The sequence below is a fragment of the Gymnoscopelus braueri genome, assembly GCF_963280865.1.
Source record: "Gymnoscopelus braueri genome assembly, chromosome: 10".
NCBI lineage: Eukaryota > Metazoa > Chordata > Actinopteri > Myctophiformes > Myctophidae > Gymnoscopelus > Gymnoscopelus braueri.
In genome coordinates, this window is record NC_137611.1 from 32,821,209 (window position 1) to 32,836,542 (window position 15,334).

A 15,334-nucleotide genomic window follows, 5' to 3' on the forward strand; every position below is an offset into this window, starting at 1 on the left:
CGGTGCATGGGGTTCACCTTGCAGCAAACACCATGCATAGCTGCCTCAGGTGGCCTCTGGTCTGCTGTCTGTCTGAATTATTGAAGCCTCTTGGGTTTAGTTCCACTGCACTGATGAAGCATGGGTCACCGATATGTATGTGTGTGTGTGTGTGTGTGTGTGTGTGTGTGTGTGTGTGTGTGTGTGTGTGTGTGTGTGTGTGTGTGTGTGTGTGTGTGTGTGTGTGTGTGTGTGTGTGTGTGTGTGTGTGTGTGTGTGTGTGTGTGAGCGAGAGAGAGAGAGCGAGGGAGAGAGGTGAGAACGGTGTGTTGGGGTGCAGTAGAGTGCAAATTGTTTAATTGGAAGAATTGCTCAAGAGACTTAAGAATTAGACTGCTAGGTTTGCCATTATTTAAAATCGTCTGTGTTATTGTTGCAAAGCTAACATAAAATAACATGCAATTTATTTCCAGGGCTCCCTCCTCTGGCTGCCATCCTCACAACTCCATCATGTTTGAGACTCGGCAGTACGACAGACCCCCGGCGTACAACCCCGGCAACTCCCGTTTCAGCGTTGCCCCGAAGAGCGTCCATTCGTTCAGGAGCCAGTATGCCCCCAACACCTACAACAACCGCCCTCCAGACTCCTACTACACGGAGGAGAGGCCTCAGTACTTCTTCCGATGGTTCTCTCCTCCCGGCTTCGTCAAGACCTTCCAGGCCGCCACGGTGCTCATGTGCTTCCTCATCTTCGCCTGCGTCGCCTCCACCCTGGTGTGGGAGATGCACGGAGTCGGCTACGGGGCAGGGGCAGGGGCCGGGCCCACGGGGGCCGGTTCGGGAGGGACGGGCTCAGGGTACTACGGGGGCAGCTACGGCTACTCCAGTGGGTACATGACGCCGTACTCGGCCAAGTCGGCCATGATCTCGGTGGCAGCCATCAACTTCCTGGTTGCGCTGGGGTTTCTGGTGGGGAGTTTCTCTCGGTCGCCTAGCATGCGGAGCCGCTGTTTCTACCTGACGGTCTTCGTCTGTGACATCATCCTAGCCGTCCTCCAGGTGAGTCAGGCTGGCCAGGACACTACGGACCTCTGTAAAAGGTCCCTGTCATAACACGACACCTTGAAGTCCTTCTGCGCCCTCTTCTTGGCTCTATTTCCTCTCTTGGGAATAGTGGAATACACTGGAATGCTGTCACTAGCTATACATGCTTGTGCTGCACACTATTGATTGCTTACAATGTTGATGATCTAGGTTGTTTGTCCACAATGTCAATATACTGTAGGTGGAAAATGATGCACTTTACAATGTGCATTACATTCACCCATTCACACACACATTCACACACCAACAGCGGAGGAAACCATGCAAGGCACCAACCTTGTTATCGGGAGCAGATGGGGTTCAGTGTCTTGCTCAAGGACAATAACCTAGGGAAGCTGGGACTCGAACCGTAACCTTCTGTTTCCCAAGCGGCCATTCTATCTCCTGAGCCACTGCTGCCTAGGATTGGGCTTCAAAAGCACAGGCGTCCACATTTTTGAACACGCCTGGAAATGGGGTGTAAAAAGACTCACAAACTTTAAGATGTAAGAAAGTCAGGCATTAGATGTTACATCTTGACAGAATAATGCACTTTTCACCAGACACCGCTGGATAAGCATAATGACTGACTTGTAGTGACTTGCCCCAAGTCTATGGTTGTGTGTGAAATCATTCCCTACTAAGTATATGAACTATATAGTGATTATGCCATTTTGCAGTGGTGGCTGAATGTATAGTGATAATTATTCTACCCTATATCGCAGACTCATCTAATCCCATAATGCATTGTGAAAAGTAGGGTACAACCGATTGCCACTATCGCAAACCCTACATACAGTACCCCCTTGCATTGTGCTGAAAGAAACATTCTGACGTTGATCTGGCACACAACAACAATTATGTAATTCACTATAGAGTATGTAGAACAACCTACTGTATAGGGAGTAGAGGGTAGTGAGTGAGTGATTTCGGGCACAGCCTGTGATCGGACTTATTACATTTAGGCTCAGAAGATCTCAGAATGTAACCATACATATTTTTGTCAAAAGGGGGGCATTAAGTTTCTGGGCATTTTAACCCGTGAAAGGTTTTTCCACACTTTGAATATATATATATGTTTTAAAGCTAACATTTTTAACTCCGATCTGTGCTTCTGGGGTTCCTTCCTGGAACAACATATTTTGAGATGGGGGTCTGCGGCACCAATACATATATTTTTGGGGGTCCTTCACATGGAAAAGTTGGAGCACCACTGATATAGCAACATACTGTTAAAAACATTTTTAGATATGTATTTGTCCGTGGACCCCCATCTCAAAATGTTTTGTTCTAGGGACCCCCCCAGAAGCTTTAGAAATATATATATTGAAAGATTTGCACAAATTTTCAAGATTTTTCAAAAATAGCAGATCTACGAGTGCCGCGCTATGAGCTTGTAGATCTGCTATTTTTTGAATAGCCAAGGAAATCTAAAATGACACAGATGCTTTCCCGGTTTGAATGGGCTTAGAAGGGGGCATTGGGTTAGGGTAAAAAAACAGCAGGCGGCATATACTGTACCTCAACGCAGTAAGTAGTGGATTGCTTTGACAATGTATAATAGATGGATAATATAATGGATATTAGACCTTTGTTTAAAACATGACAGAACAAGTATCAAGTGCCGTATGTGTGTATGTGTTTGACGTTTTCCAGGGTATTATTGACATCGTGTTTGTGATCGGGGTGAACCCCATGTCCCAGAGCTCCCAGAGCATGCTGTACAACCCCATGCTGATGATGTGTCAGAACATACCAGGCAAACCCAGCCTGAGTGGCAGCATCGGGGCCGGCTACCCAGGAGGCTTCCCTATGTACACTCAGTACCTCCAGCACTACTGCTACATGGACCCAGAGGAGGTCAGTTCATATGTCCTGACAGCTATACAATGGCCATGTTTTTACACTCTCAGTGTGGACAGAATAACCCATTAAGACCGGGAACGCATCTGTGTCATTTTTAAAATGTCTATGGTTATTAAAAAAAGCAAAGATTTGAGTTAAAAATGTATATATATATTCAAAGATTTGCACACATTTTCACTATATACATTTTTTTTTAACCGACAAGCTCATAGCCCAGCACTCGGTGCCGTGCTATGAGCTTGTATATCTGCTATTTTTGAATAGCCCAAAGAAATCTTAAAATGACACAGATGCGTTCCGGGTCTTAATGAGATAATAGACATATTATATTCTCTGTTTAATGTATTTTTTTTATAATCCTATCTATAATTTGTTTATCATCTCTACGGGGTGGAAACCTCTGTCCAAAACTGCTACTTTTCAGGATTCAAATTCAAAAACAGCAAATCTATAAAGCAGATCTCTCAAAAAGCGCCGCTTCACGCCACTTTTTCGAGCTTGTGGATCTCCTACTTTTGATGCTTTTGTGTGACGCTGTAGCATGATCAAGTAGGGCCTTAATTTACGAAATAAATAACATCTAAAAAGTTGCCCGACAACAACGTTATAATAATGATGATCTGTTCCAGGCTGTAGCTCTGGTACTGGGACTGATGGTGGTGATAGCCTTGTCCCTGGCTGCTTACTTTGCCTACAAGACCCGCAGTAAGATCTGGCGCCATGGCAAGCCCAACATCTACTGGGACCGACCCCATGCCGGGCAATCAGAGGGACACCATGTACTGGACTGGGTCAGTCAAACCTTTTGGTGTTTTACTCACTTATTGAGGGATTCGTTTTAAAAAGGTGGAATGAATTTGAATGAAGGCATATGACAGGGTGAGTGCAGAAGTGGGTGGCTGGATGGATGAGTCAGCGTGGGTTACAGGCAGAAGTGAAGGATTGGTGTGGAAACCGACTCCGGACTTGAGCCATTAATTACACTACGAAACTGGATAATGGACCTTTGTGTGAACACGAACCTCAACAATACAATGAATGGCTAGGCCAACTGCAGCCACTCCACAGAAGTGAGACAAATGAGGTCACAAAGACAAAACCCTCAGTGCCACAGTGATTCTAGTGTTTGATTTCTCAGTCTTGGGCTGATACCGACAAACACATGGCTAGGAATCATTGATCACATTGTCCTTTCACCTGCTGCTATTGGCCCACATGTTTGTCTTCAGCACGTCTGGTTTCACTGTGGCTGATCATTAACCAGTGGGGGAAAAAACAGATACGAGATAATAAAAACTCTTAATACCAAAACTATGACAAACAATGTCACGTCCTCGTTAAAAGTGATCCAAAGGTTATGTTTAGTCACACAATTCATTTCTTTCTTTCTTTTTAGGCAGTTCTGCCTTATTTGTATAGGAGAGAGTTGAGAGCAGGAAGCTGAGGGTAGTGTGAGTTGAAATCATATGGTTGGTGCATTAACCATTCCCCCAATGTGCTTTGATCTATACCTAAAACCTGGACATACGGGTAGCATAGAGGTAATAAAACACTGAGGCCTGGGTTCAATTCCCATCACTTTGTGGGTTGAGGCCCAAGGAATCGGCGCTGGAATTGAAGCTCTCTTCTGGGTTCTCTTACAACCTGCTGTTCCTATTAATGGCTCAGCAGATGTCACTATTTTACCCTCTACCGGTCGCAATATAATATAATCTCAATACAAGTAAATGTGGTTTTGGGCGATTTTGACTTGATTTTATTACTTTAGTAAACCTTTTCATAAACAATTTATGTTTTCAATCGCTAGCAAGTCTTTTTTAATTCATATGCGTATGATATGCTTTTAATAAATTATGGTCCCATTAATTTTGTAATAAATGATAAAGCAGGGAATGTTTCTAGGTTTCTACTGGTTCTACCGAGTGAAGACCGGCCCTTGCTGCAGTTGCAGCCAATAGCAGTCGTTTCCGGCAGCATTTCGGGACCGGAAGTTCAAATATGTCGGATTTCAATTCGTCGAAAAAGTGTTTCAAAGCGGTCTGTAGATACCAATGGCTTCGCTTTGTCCATTCTTTTTACAGTCTATGGTTGAAAAAGCCAGCGAGGAATTAGTCTATCTTTGTTGCTGCATAGGGACCCCTGCTGGCTGGTCATGGTACCTGTTCAGCAGAGAGGGGATCTAGCAGAGAGAGTTGCACGTTTCGATCTTTTAAATTTGTTTATATTACTCCTACAGATTGTGTCCAAACATTACAGAAATCGGTACACAGTATCTCCATAGTCATGTGATCAAGACGGATTTTCATATTCCATTGTGATTGGCCCGTTTTGAACAAAATGCCTCAAATCATGAACTGATTGCTATGACACTTTGAACGCACATTTCCACTAGGCCAAGAAAGAAATGCCACCCTACATTTTGGCCTCATGGTGGCGCTATAACAGGCAGATTCATGTTTTTCCCTATAGCTCTAAATTGTGAGCAGAATATTGCTGATACGCCTACATCAGGAAAGACAACGTGGTGATGGTTTTAGGTTCACAATACTAATTTTGGATACTTTGTTAGCACCTGCCTGGAACTTGGTGAAAACACTACCCTAGTTATTGGCCAAGCGTGCCAGTTTTCAAATAGAGGCCCAACACTGAAATGTATTTTTCATTTACTTATTATTCCAGTCTTTTTGTACCACAGCATGAAATGTTTGAAATTGTTTAGTACTTTCAAGGCTGTCTAATTCACTGCAATTGTACAGTACATGTAGTACTCCTTTACAGTAGAGGTATTCAACTATATTATTAAGGGGTCCAGATTTGAAAATGTTATTTAGAGGTCAGACATCTTGCAATACCTTTTCCCTAAATATAAAAACATTGATCAAACAATTAGAAAGCTACAGATTAGTTAATTAAAGTAAAATATTACTGAAAGTTAATTCTAAGTGGTTAAATTAATAGTATTTCATTGTATCTATACCATTTAAAAAAAACAGTAGTAGCCTAAACAGTGTCTATATCACTGTTGATCTGAAACACATGTATACACTTCCTGATGGGAAATGCTGCACTTTTTAGATTGGGAAATGTTTTGGCACATAGATTGACGGTTTGACTGCTGCAAATGTTTAGCCTGACACTCAGCCTGAATTTTTATTTCGTTTCACTACAGAATATATATTTTTTAATGGCCGTGGCTAGCGAGGGGCTGGAGCCAGGCTAGCAAATGTTAGTTTGAATTGCATTCATGAGAGAAACTAGATTGACATTTGTATGTTGATTGTTCAAAAGTAAAACACCAAAGCTCACATTTTAGGTATTGCACTGCATTAATATGTTCAGTCCAAAAACTTGTCACAGCCCATGGACTTGTGCTGGTATCAATATTAACAACAGTTAGCTGAAGAGGATCTAGTCATCAGCACAGGGACAGGGACCACAGTACACATGGGAATTGGCATCAACTCATTGGGGATAAGATGGGGGAAAAGGGGAAACCATTCAACAGAGAAGTCTACCCTTGCATCACCTCTCTTGGAGATTGAAGTCGTTATGTCGTTGCAAAGTCTGGTTTTCATTTATCTAAACACTGACATCACAAGAGTGAGATTAGAAGACAGTGTTTCTGTCATGTCAGTAACGGTTTTATCATCTCCCCATAGTTTCAAATTAAAACCACTTAAGTGCATGAAGATGGTCAAATATCATACTAACATTATTTGCTTAACTTAAATCAACAGTAGCTAGCAACTGATGCAGGTGACGTGTTGCGCTGTCAGATCATAGCCAGATGTTAGCACCTTATTTGGCTCAGACCAGAAACAGGTATTTATGTGGAGGTATTGAATGAAAACATAGGCCAGTGTATAGGAACATCTTCCTATTGGAGAATACTGAACAAAGGCTCATATTCACACTTATTTAGCTGAGTTTTTTATTTATTTATGTGAAATTATGACAAATTGTTATACGGGCGGAATCTGACCCCTAGAGCTGCAAGTTGAATAGGCCTGCTGTACAGCGTCAGTAATAGTCAAGCAATTTTGTAATAACATTGTCTATGAGAAGGTGTAGGCTGTATAAGTGACCTGTCTATTCCCCAGGCGACTCCATTATGTTGAATTATCACCGTATTATAATTGGAGGGAAATTTATTCCACACTGTGTGTTTGCCAGCCCACTGAGTTGCACGTGCCTGACTCAGGTCCTCTCATGCCGTGATTGCTCCACTTTACAGTGCAGCAGTCTACACAGCCTGATTTATCCTTAGTTGCATGACGGTGTCGTTCGCAGATTTCGGCGTGCATCTATGTCATACAGTGGAGTATAAATTAACCCTTTAAGACCTGAGGCGATTCTTTAAAAAAATTCTAAATCATAACAGTTTTTGGAAAAAAATCTAAAAGAAAAGTTTTCACGATTTTTCAAAAATAGCAGATATACAAGCTCGTAGCGCGGCACTCGGTGCCGCGCTATGAGCTTGTATATCTGCTATTTTTGAATAGCCAAAGACATCTAAAGTCAGGCGCGCGGGAAGTCCTTAATACCTAGGGGGGCTGTGCGTCGGGGGGGAGTCCTCGCGCCCGCGATTTTTTTGCGATTTTTTTTGGGGTTTTCTGTGTTTTTCCCCACACAAAAAGGCAGAAAGACAGTGTAAACACCAGGTTGAAGTTCATCCATGACCGTAACAGACTGCTATGATCCATAAAATATATATATATTATAAAAAATAAAATAAAATAAAACTTTTTTTTTTTTTTTTGATTTTTCTTCCCATCACCAGGGGGGCTGCTCCCATCACCAGGGGGGCTGCAGCCCCCATAGCCCCCCCCTTCCCGCGCCACTGTCTAAAGTGACACAGATGCGTTCCAGGTATCAATGGTTTAATCATACTGCTTCCTTTTTCTCCTCTGGTACAACTATTAGATCACTTTGGCTCTCAAATTGTTTGAATGAGTCGATGTGCCTTTCGAGTGACGCCAGCCCTATTCTTGGGAACGCTTGTATGTTTGCCTCACAGGCAGTCATTTATAATGTATGTGACATGTATAATGTATAAAAAGTGTTGCGTTGCCTCAGTGTTACTGTGTGAATCCCCATAGAACATAGTGTCGGCGTGTCGCTAAATGATTCAGTCTGTCACCAGGGCTGCTTCGCACACCTGCAGCTCCCAGAATACAAAATATATTTTAAAAGAATCATAGTAAACTATGCAACATTTTCTTTTATATAATGGTAATCGTGTGGCAATCAACAGAAGAACCATTAAAATGAGCATGCATTGGCATCATTAGTGGCATGATACGGACATGATGCTGACCATGATACTGATAAGATACTGAGATGATACTGACATGATGCTGACCATGATGCTGACAAGATACTGAGATGATACTGACATGCTGCTGACCATGATACTGACATGATACTGACATGATACTGACATGATACTGACATGATGCTGACCATGATACTGACATGATACTGACATGATGCTGACCATGATACTGACATGATGCTGACCATGATACTGACATGATGCTGACCATGATACTGACATGATGCTGACCATGATACTGACATGATGCTGACATGATGCTGACCATGATACTGACATGATACTGACATGATGCTGACCATGATACTGACATGATGCTGACCATGATACTGACATGATACTGACATGATACTGACATGATGCTGACCATGATACTGACATGATGCTGACCATGATACTGACATGCTGCTGACCATGATACTGACATGATGCTGACCATGATACTGACATGATACTGACATGATGCTGACCATGATACTGACATGATGCTGACCATGATACTGACATGATACTGACATGATGCTGACCATGATACTGACATGATGCTGACCATGATACTGACATGCTGCTGACCATGATACTGACATGCTGCTGACCATGATACTGACATGATGCTGACCATGATACTGACATGATACTGACCATGATACTGACATGATACTGACATGATGCTGACCATGATACTGACATGATACTGACATGATGCTGACCATGATACTGACATGATGCTGACCATGATACTGACATGATGCTGACCATGATACTGACATGATACTGACCATGATACTGACATGATACTGACATGATGCTGACCATGATACTGACATGATGCTGACCATGATACTGACATGATGCTGACCATGATACTGACATGATACTGACATGATGCTGACCATGATACTGACATGATGCTGACCATGATACTGACATGATGCTGACCATGATGCTGACACGATGCTGACCATGATACTGACAAGATACTTGACATGATACTGACGTGATACCCTTTTCCAATCCTAGAGATAACAGATGTATAAGACTTGTAATTGTGACAAGAGCTAGGTCTGAAGGCTGGAGAGGCTTTATTAGAATCAATGGGGGGACTTTTAAAGATGGTGATGAGAAGAGTACCACCATAGTAGGGATTTGTTGGAATATGGGTATATTTTCTGGCACAAAATAGAAAACAAAAGGAAGCTAATTAGATATAAATTCAATGTTTTATGGGCCCACAGAATCATCCTCCAGGTCTGATGTAACTCCTACTTTGTATCTGATGACATCATGAGTTCAAGTCAGTACAGTACAGTACTCAGATTCATGCCTTATAGACCTCCATCAACTATTGTACATCATCTCCCTAAGGGACGAGGTTCCAGTTCAGAAACAACCCACTGCTGCAAGAAAATATACAATTGTTAAAAATCATGATTTCGGGAGTTGTCGGCTTGCAATAAAAGCATTATTTGTAAATCATTCCTTTGTTTAAATGAAAAATACAATGTGACAACATGCTAGTGGAGAACAGATAATGGCACATATGTTTAGCACAGCAGCTTTGAATGGTTTAACCTTGAAGACAGGACTTGTTAAGACTTGTGGATAGGATTACGCTTGTAGCATAAAATCGATGCATTTTCAAGAACTCCAAAATGACCATCAGAGTAATATTCAATGCAAAATTGGACCCTATATATACAGTATAAATATAAACACGTGCACTTGGACCCATGCACCTCGTCCTCCATCACTCACATTGGCCCTCCACTCACGCAGAAAGCAGCTGAGGGAATTTCTCCTGTGTGGCCCTCTCTCGCTGAGTGGCTCTGACAGTGCTTTTACTGCTAAGAATAGGAGAGGAGAGAGAGGTTGGCAGGCAAGACACTGATCATCCTGGACACCTGGAGTAGAAGGACTCCTGCCCTCCGAGGATGATGGATGTTGGAGTTCCGTCTTGTTTTACCTCAGTGTGTCTCACAGTGACTCAGGCTACTGTCACAGTGTCTGTTTCAGTGCATGCATGTGCAAGTGCGTCTGTGTGTGTGTCAGCATGCACACTTGTATGTACCTGTGGCTGTCCATGACGTATTTCCTTTTCACTCAAGGACGCTTGTCAGTGCAATATTCTCCTACCAGGAGCAGAGAACACTCTGACAAATTGAATACAGACCAAGTCACATAGCAACAAGACATTTCTTTGTTTCCTGCATCAAAAATGCATTTCCCCCTCCTGCTGAAATGTAATTTCGTCTCCACTGCACAGACCAGCAGTAGTGATTGAGGGCATATCCATTAGATTTTAGCCACCCGGTTCTCAAAGTGAACTTTCTGAATAGTGTTTTTATATATATATTTTAACAATAACAATTTTCTTAACATTGTCTGGAAAAACAGCATTTCACCTGGGTATTGCATTTGAACTGCCAGTCCAAAGTCAGAGTGCACGTGCTTTGACTGTCACTGAAATCATGGAAGGTGTAGTGTAAGCATTTTATATTCCATTTTCAGCATGCAGGAAACACACAGTCCCAGATCAAATGAACGATAATGTACCAGGTCGTCCTGGTGGATGGATTAACCCAGGACCTGTACGCACCAAACACACCTCTTGCACTGTTTTGTGACCCATTTGGGCCCCAATTCATCACTATAGGACTACTATTTGTGAGTAGTCTGACAAAGTAGGTCTGACACAGCCCTGGGTAGGCAACCCATGCCTGACGGAGATCTGTACTCTGAGAGCGCTCTTTTCCAGTTTTTAATTAATACATTTTTCATGAACCAATGCAAATGTCACGGTGTTGTTCCAGGTGAACAGCGTTGGGCAGGCGCGGAGCATCCCACAGGCGCCGACCGTGGTCCTGTCAGAGAGGGCTGCACCCGTCCCTGACCTCAGAGCAGTGGACAGTGTGCTGTCCTATGGCAACGGAACAGTGAGCATCTACAGCGCGGGCAACACGTGAGTAGTGGTGAGACCTGGTCACTGCAATCTCCTCGCCACCTGTGCTCAAGAACAGTGGTTCTCAACCTGTGGGTCGGGACACCCAGGGGGGGTCCCCACATGATTGTGGGGGGTTCCCAGATGACAGTGAAGTGAAGTGACAATGTAAGGACTTTTAAGACCTTTTTAAGACCTCAAAAAGAAAGAAAAGAAAAAAGACCATTACTGCATCAAAAGTAATCAACAAACTATACTATAAAAACGGGTCAAACATTGGCCAAATTGTCAAATAATATATGCATATATCTTTTGAAAATAGCAGATCTAAAAGATTGTAGATCTGCTATTTTCCCAATATGTATCTGTGGAACCGAAAATGTAATGCCTTAACTCCTACATTCCAAGTGCTTATCAGGGTGGGGGGTCCCCAGTTCAAATAATGGTTATTTTGGGGGGTCACGGCCTGAAAAGGTTGAGAACCACTGCTCTAGAACAGACTGTAATCATACAGATGAACAAGCACACACACATTATAGTACACCACGGTTCTAAAACCACAGCATCTAATCTGACTCTTCTGCTTCTGGCTTTACATTAGGGATGCAACTATCAATTATTTTCTTTGCAATTATTCTATTGATTGCTTTTTTGATTAATCGAATAATTCGAGAAGCGCATTTTTGGGATAATAAAAAAATATACAAACGAATCAACACTCCAAAATTATAATAGATTTTTTTATAATCAACTAAACCCATTAGTCTGATTAACCACTTAAGCCAAATTTTATACTTTGTCGCACAATGGTGTCGCGCAAAAATACCGAAAATAGCCGATCTACAAGCTCACAACACGTTGTGCTATTTCTGGTATTCCAACTATCGATTATTTTTTATAATCGATTAAATCAATTAATTTGAGGAACTGTTGCACCCCTACTTTACTTTACAGTTATCCCGGTCACAACACTAACTCCCGTGGTGCTGAGCCTGCGCATGGAAACCCCAGGGCGCCTGTTAGGCCCAACAGCTCCTCAGATGAGGCTGACAGCATCAAAAAACGTCTTCAACCTGTAGCGAAGGCGTGGCAGCCGGACCATCAGCCCAGCTCCGCTGCTCAGGAGGTGGTTGAATATGAGACGGGTTACACCACTGGGGGAGAGAGTGGGAATGAACTGGCTCAGGACCAGAGGGATTATCTCTTCAGGTGGGCCATTATAATTTGCTCCCAAGCACACACACACATACACACATTTGCTCCCGATGTATCTCTTTAATCATTCATTCATTTTTTTACATCCCTCCGGCCAATTTTGTGAAGTGGTTTAAAAAAAGAACATCAACCAGAATAACTAATGGTTGTTTTTAGAAAGGCCACATATTAAATTAAACTGTTAATGCTTTCATGTACACGCAACTATTATCTTGAAGGCAAATAGGGCTGCTGTTTGTTTTAAAATGACAAAATGCTACACAATCCCTACTCCTTATCTATACTTAGCAAAGAAAAAGGGAATTCCCTCTCATTTAGCTATTTACCAAAAAAAATTGATATTGTGTCTTCTAAACAGTTTTCTGAAAAACGTATGTTGCTATATCAGTGGTACTCAAACTTTTTCATGTCCAAAGACCCCCAAGATTATGCATGTATTTGGCCACAGACCCTCATCTAAACATGTTTAGTTCCAGCCCCCCCCCTCCCCCAGAAGTAAAGATTTGAGTTAAAAATTTTCACTTAAACGAATATACCGGTATATCAAAGATTTGCACACATTTACACGATTTTTCAAAAATAGCAGATCTACAAGCTCGTAGTGCGGCACTCGGTGCCGCGCTACGAGCTTGTATATCTGCTATTTTTTAATAGCCAAAGAAATCTAACATTTTCCCGGTCTTAATGGGTTAACGTGACTATTGGGCCCCCAGGCTTTACCCAGAGATAACGTCGGATGAGCAGCGGCGTGAGTACAAGAGGGAGTTTGACGCTGACCGGGTCCACTATAAGAGGCTGTGTGCCGAGATGGACAACACCAGCGATCAGATTCACAAGCTGAGCCGAGAAATGGACACCCTGGGACACTCCTCCCTCCATTACCAGGTAGAGGAGAGCAAGACCCAGGACATGTTCTGTAACCTGAGCACTGGTGGAAGAAGTGCTCAAGAGTTTTTTACTTTAGTAAACGTATCAATAGAGAAATGCCCTGTTATAAGTTAAAGGCCTGTATTTTACTTGAGCAAAGGTACAAAAGTATTGGCATTAAAATATACTTTGGTATCAAAGTAATAGTACTCAAATTTGTCAAATTTGTAAAATATCTGAAAATATCTGATCTACAAGTTCACAACGTGTCACATAGGCAACGTGTTGTGAGCTTGTAGATCGGCCATTTTCGAGTAGCTGAAGTATAAAATAGGGCTTCATTATAGCAATAATAATAATAATAATAATAATAAAAATTACAAAGTAACTTTCAAATACTTGTAGTGGAGTAAAAAGTTACATTTTCAGATCAAGATGTAGTGGAGTATTAGTATAATATTGAAAAAACTAATTAAGTAAAAGTACCTCTCATTTGTAATTAAATACAGTACTTAAAGTGTAGTTACTTTACACCTCTGAACCTGAGAGCTGTCCCTTCTGTGTGTGTATGCTGTTCTGAAGCCAAAACCGCAAAACCCATGTGTCCGTTGCTGTGACTGACGCAGAGGAAGCACTCGTTTTCGGTTCATGTGATAACCTATTCCATCCACCACAGCTTGCCAACTCAGACACAGGTGTTTTCGCAATTCTTTAACCAGAGGATAGGGTGTAAAGATGTTAATACATTAAAATCGGCAGCTATTCTTAGCACACCATAGCTCAAGATTATACACTATCATACAATAGGCTATTATGTGATTTCTCAGTCATTTCTCAGTCAGTAAAGCTGCAATATTCTCATATTCTCTAACTGCACAATTCAATTGTTGACTTTTTTTTGCACATTTAATTTAAGTGACGGCTGTCTGTGACTTTAACCGTCTTGCATTTGCACTGTGGTTTCAAGCATGACTTAGGGGCATGTGCCATCTAAAAACCTAAATAATATATCTAAGAGGACCCAAATCAGTTTCAACATGCTGACTAACGTTCCTGAACAACTGTTAGGATGGTTTCTTTTTTGTCTGACTGCATTTTGTCTTCCTCAGGGAGTGGCAGATGAGTTAAACAGACTGAGGGAGCTAAAGAGGGTGAGTACAAATGAATGACTAATCTGCTCATGAATTAATTTTGAATCAATCTGTTCCTACAAAAAAATCACCAACTTTGAGCAGGAAAGATGTTTTAGAATTCACTCACTCACAATGGTCATTTCTGTGAAAATAAACCCTTCAATGGTTGGCAGCAGCTGTCTGGTTAAATCATCTGTTATATAGTGCAGTGGTTCACAACGTGGGGTCCAGGGACCCCAGGGGTCCTTAAGGGAGTTCCCAGCTAAATGATTGATAATTGGGGACCAAATGGACCCTTATGCGTTTGTATCGCTAAGAGTGTACAAATGGAACTAAATGGACCCGTCTCTATTTGGTTCCATCTGTACACAGAGTAATAACACTGAGGATTGTACAGTGTAGAATGGGGTCCCAGAGATAAAAATGGTATCAAATGGGGGTCCTTAGTCTAATACATATCAAACTGGGGGTCCTTGAAATGAAAAGGCTTTAGAATCACTGATATAGTGAATATTATAAAGCAGATGGTGACGGCAGTGTTTCTTTCCTAGACAACAGACTATCAAGCCAAGAAGAAACAAAGCAAGGAACTGAGGCAGAAACTGTTCCACCTCAAGCGCCTGGTGAAGAACTATGACCATGGCCTTTGTTAAACTACACTGTCTCCCACCGTTGCTTCCCCCCATCATGTCAGACAAGACACTGGCGGAGCCCGACCCTGTGATAAATTGGGACATGCATAAGACAACACAGCTTTTTGTGGCCACCTCCAGGTAAGGGCCACTTAAATCACCACCCCACTTTTCATGGAGGATCCAATATAATCTGAGAAAAATAAAACGTGTGCAAAATGGGATTTTGTCTTTCCATTTAACTTTTGCGTTTCATGCCATTTTGATGCTCTTCGAAGACATTTAA

At 42.1% G+C, this 15,334-nt stretch overlaps 1 protein-coding gene across 1 annotated transcript; it reads left to right on the forward strand.

Annotated features, from left to right (window-relative positions):
- Positions 1-489: 489 nt before the first annotated feature.
- Positions 490-15,124, forward strand: LOC308093519 (occludin-like; the record flags this gene model as incomplete). The annotated part of the gene is made up of 8 exons (XM_080439856.1): positions 490-1,038; positions 2,719-2,922; positions 3,558-3,719; positions 11,074-11,222; positions 12,156-12,410; positions 13,130-13,301; positions 14,393-14,434; positions 14,968-15,124. The coding sequence occupies 8 exons, from the start codon at positions 490-492 to the stop codon at positions 15,067-15,069; spliced, it is 1,635 nt and encodes a 544-aa protein (XP_080295982.1). The 3' UTR covers positions 15,070-15,124.
- Positions 15,125-15,334: the final 210 nt, after the last annotated feature.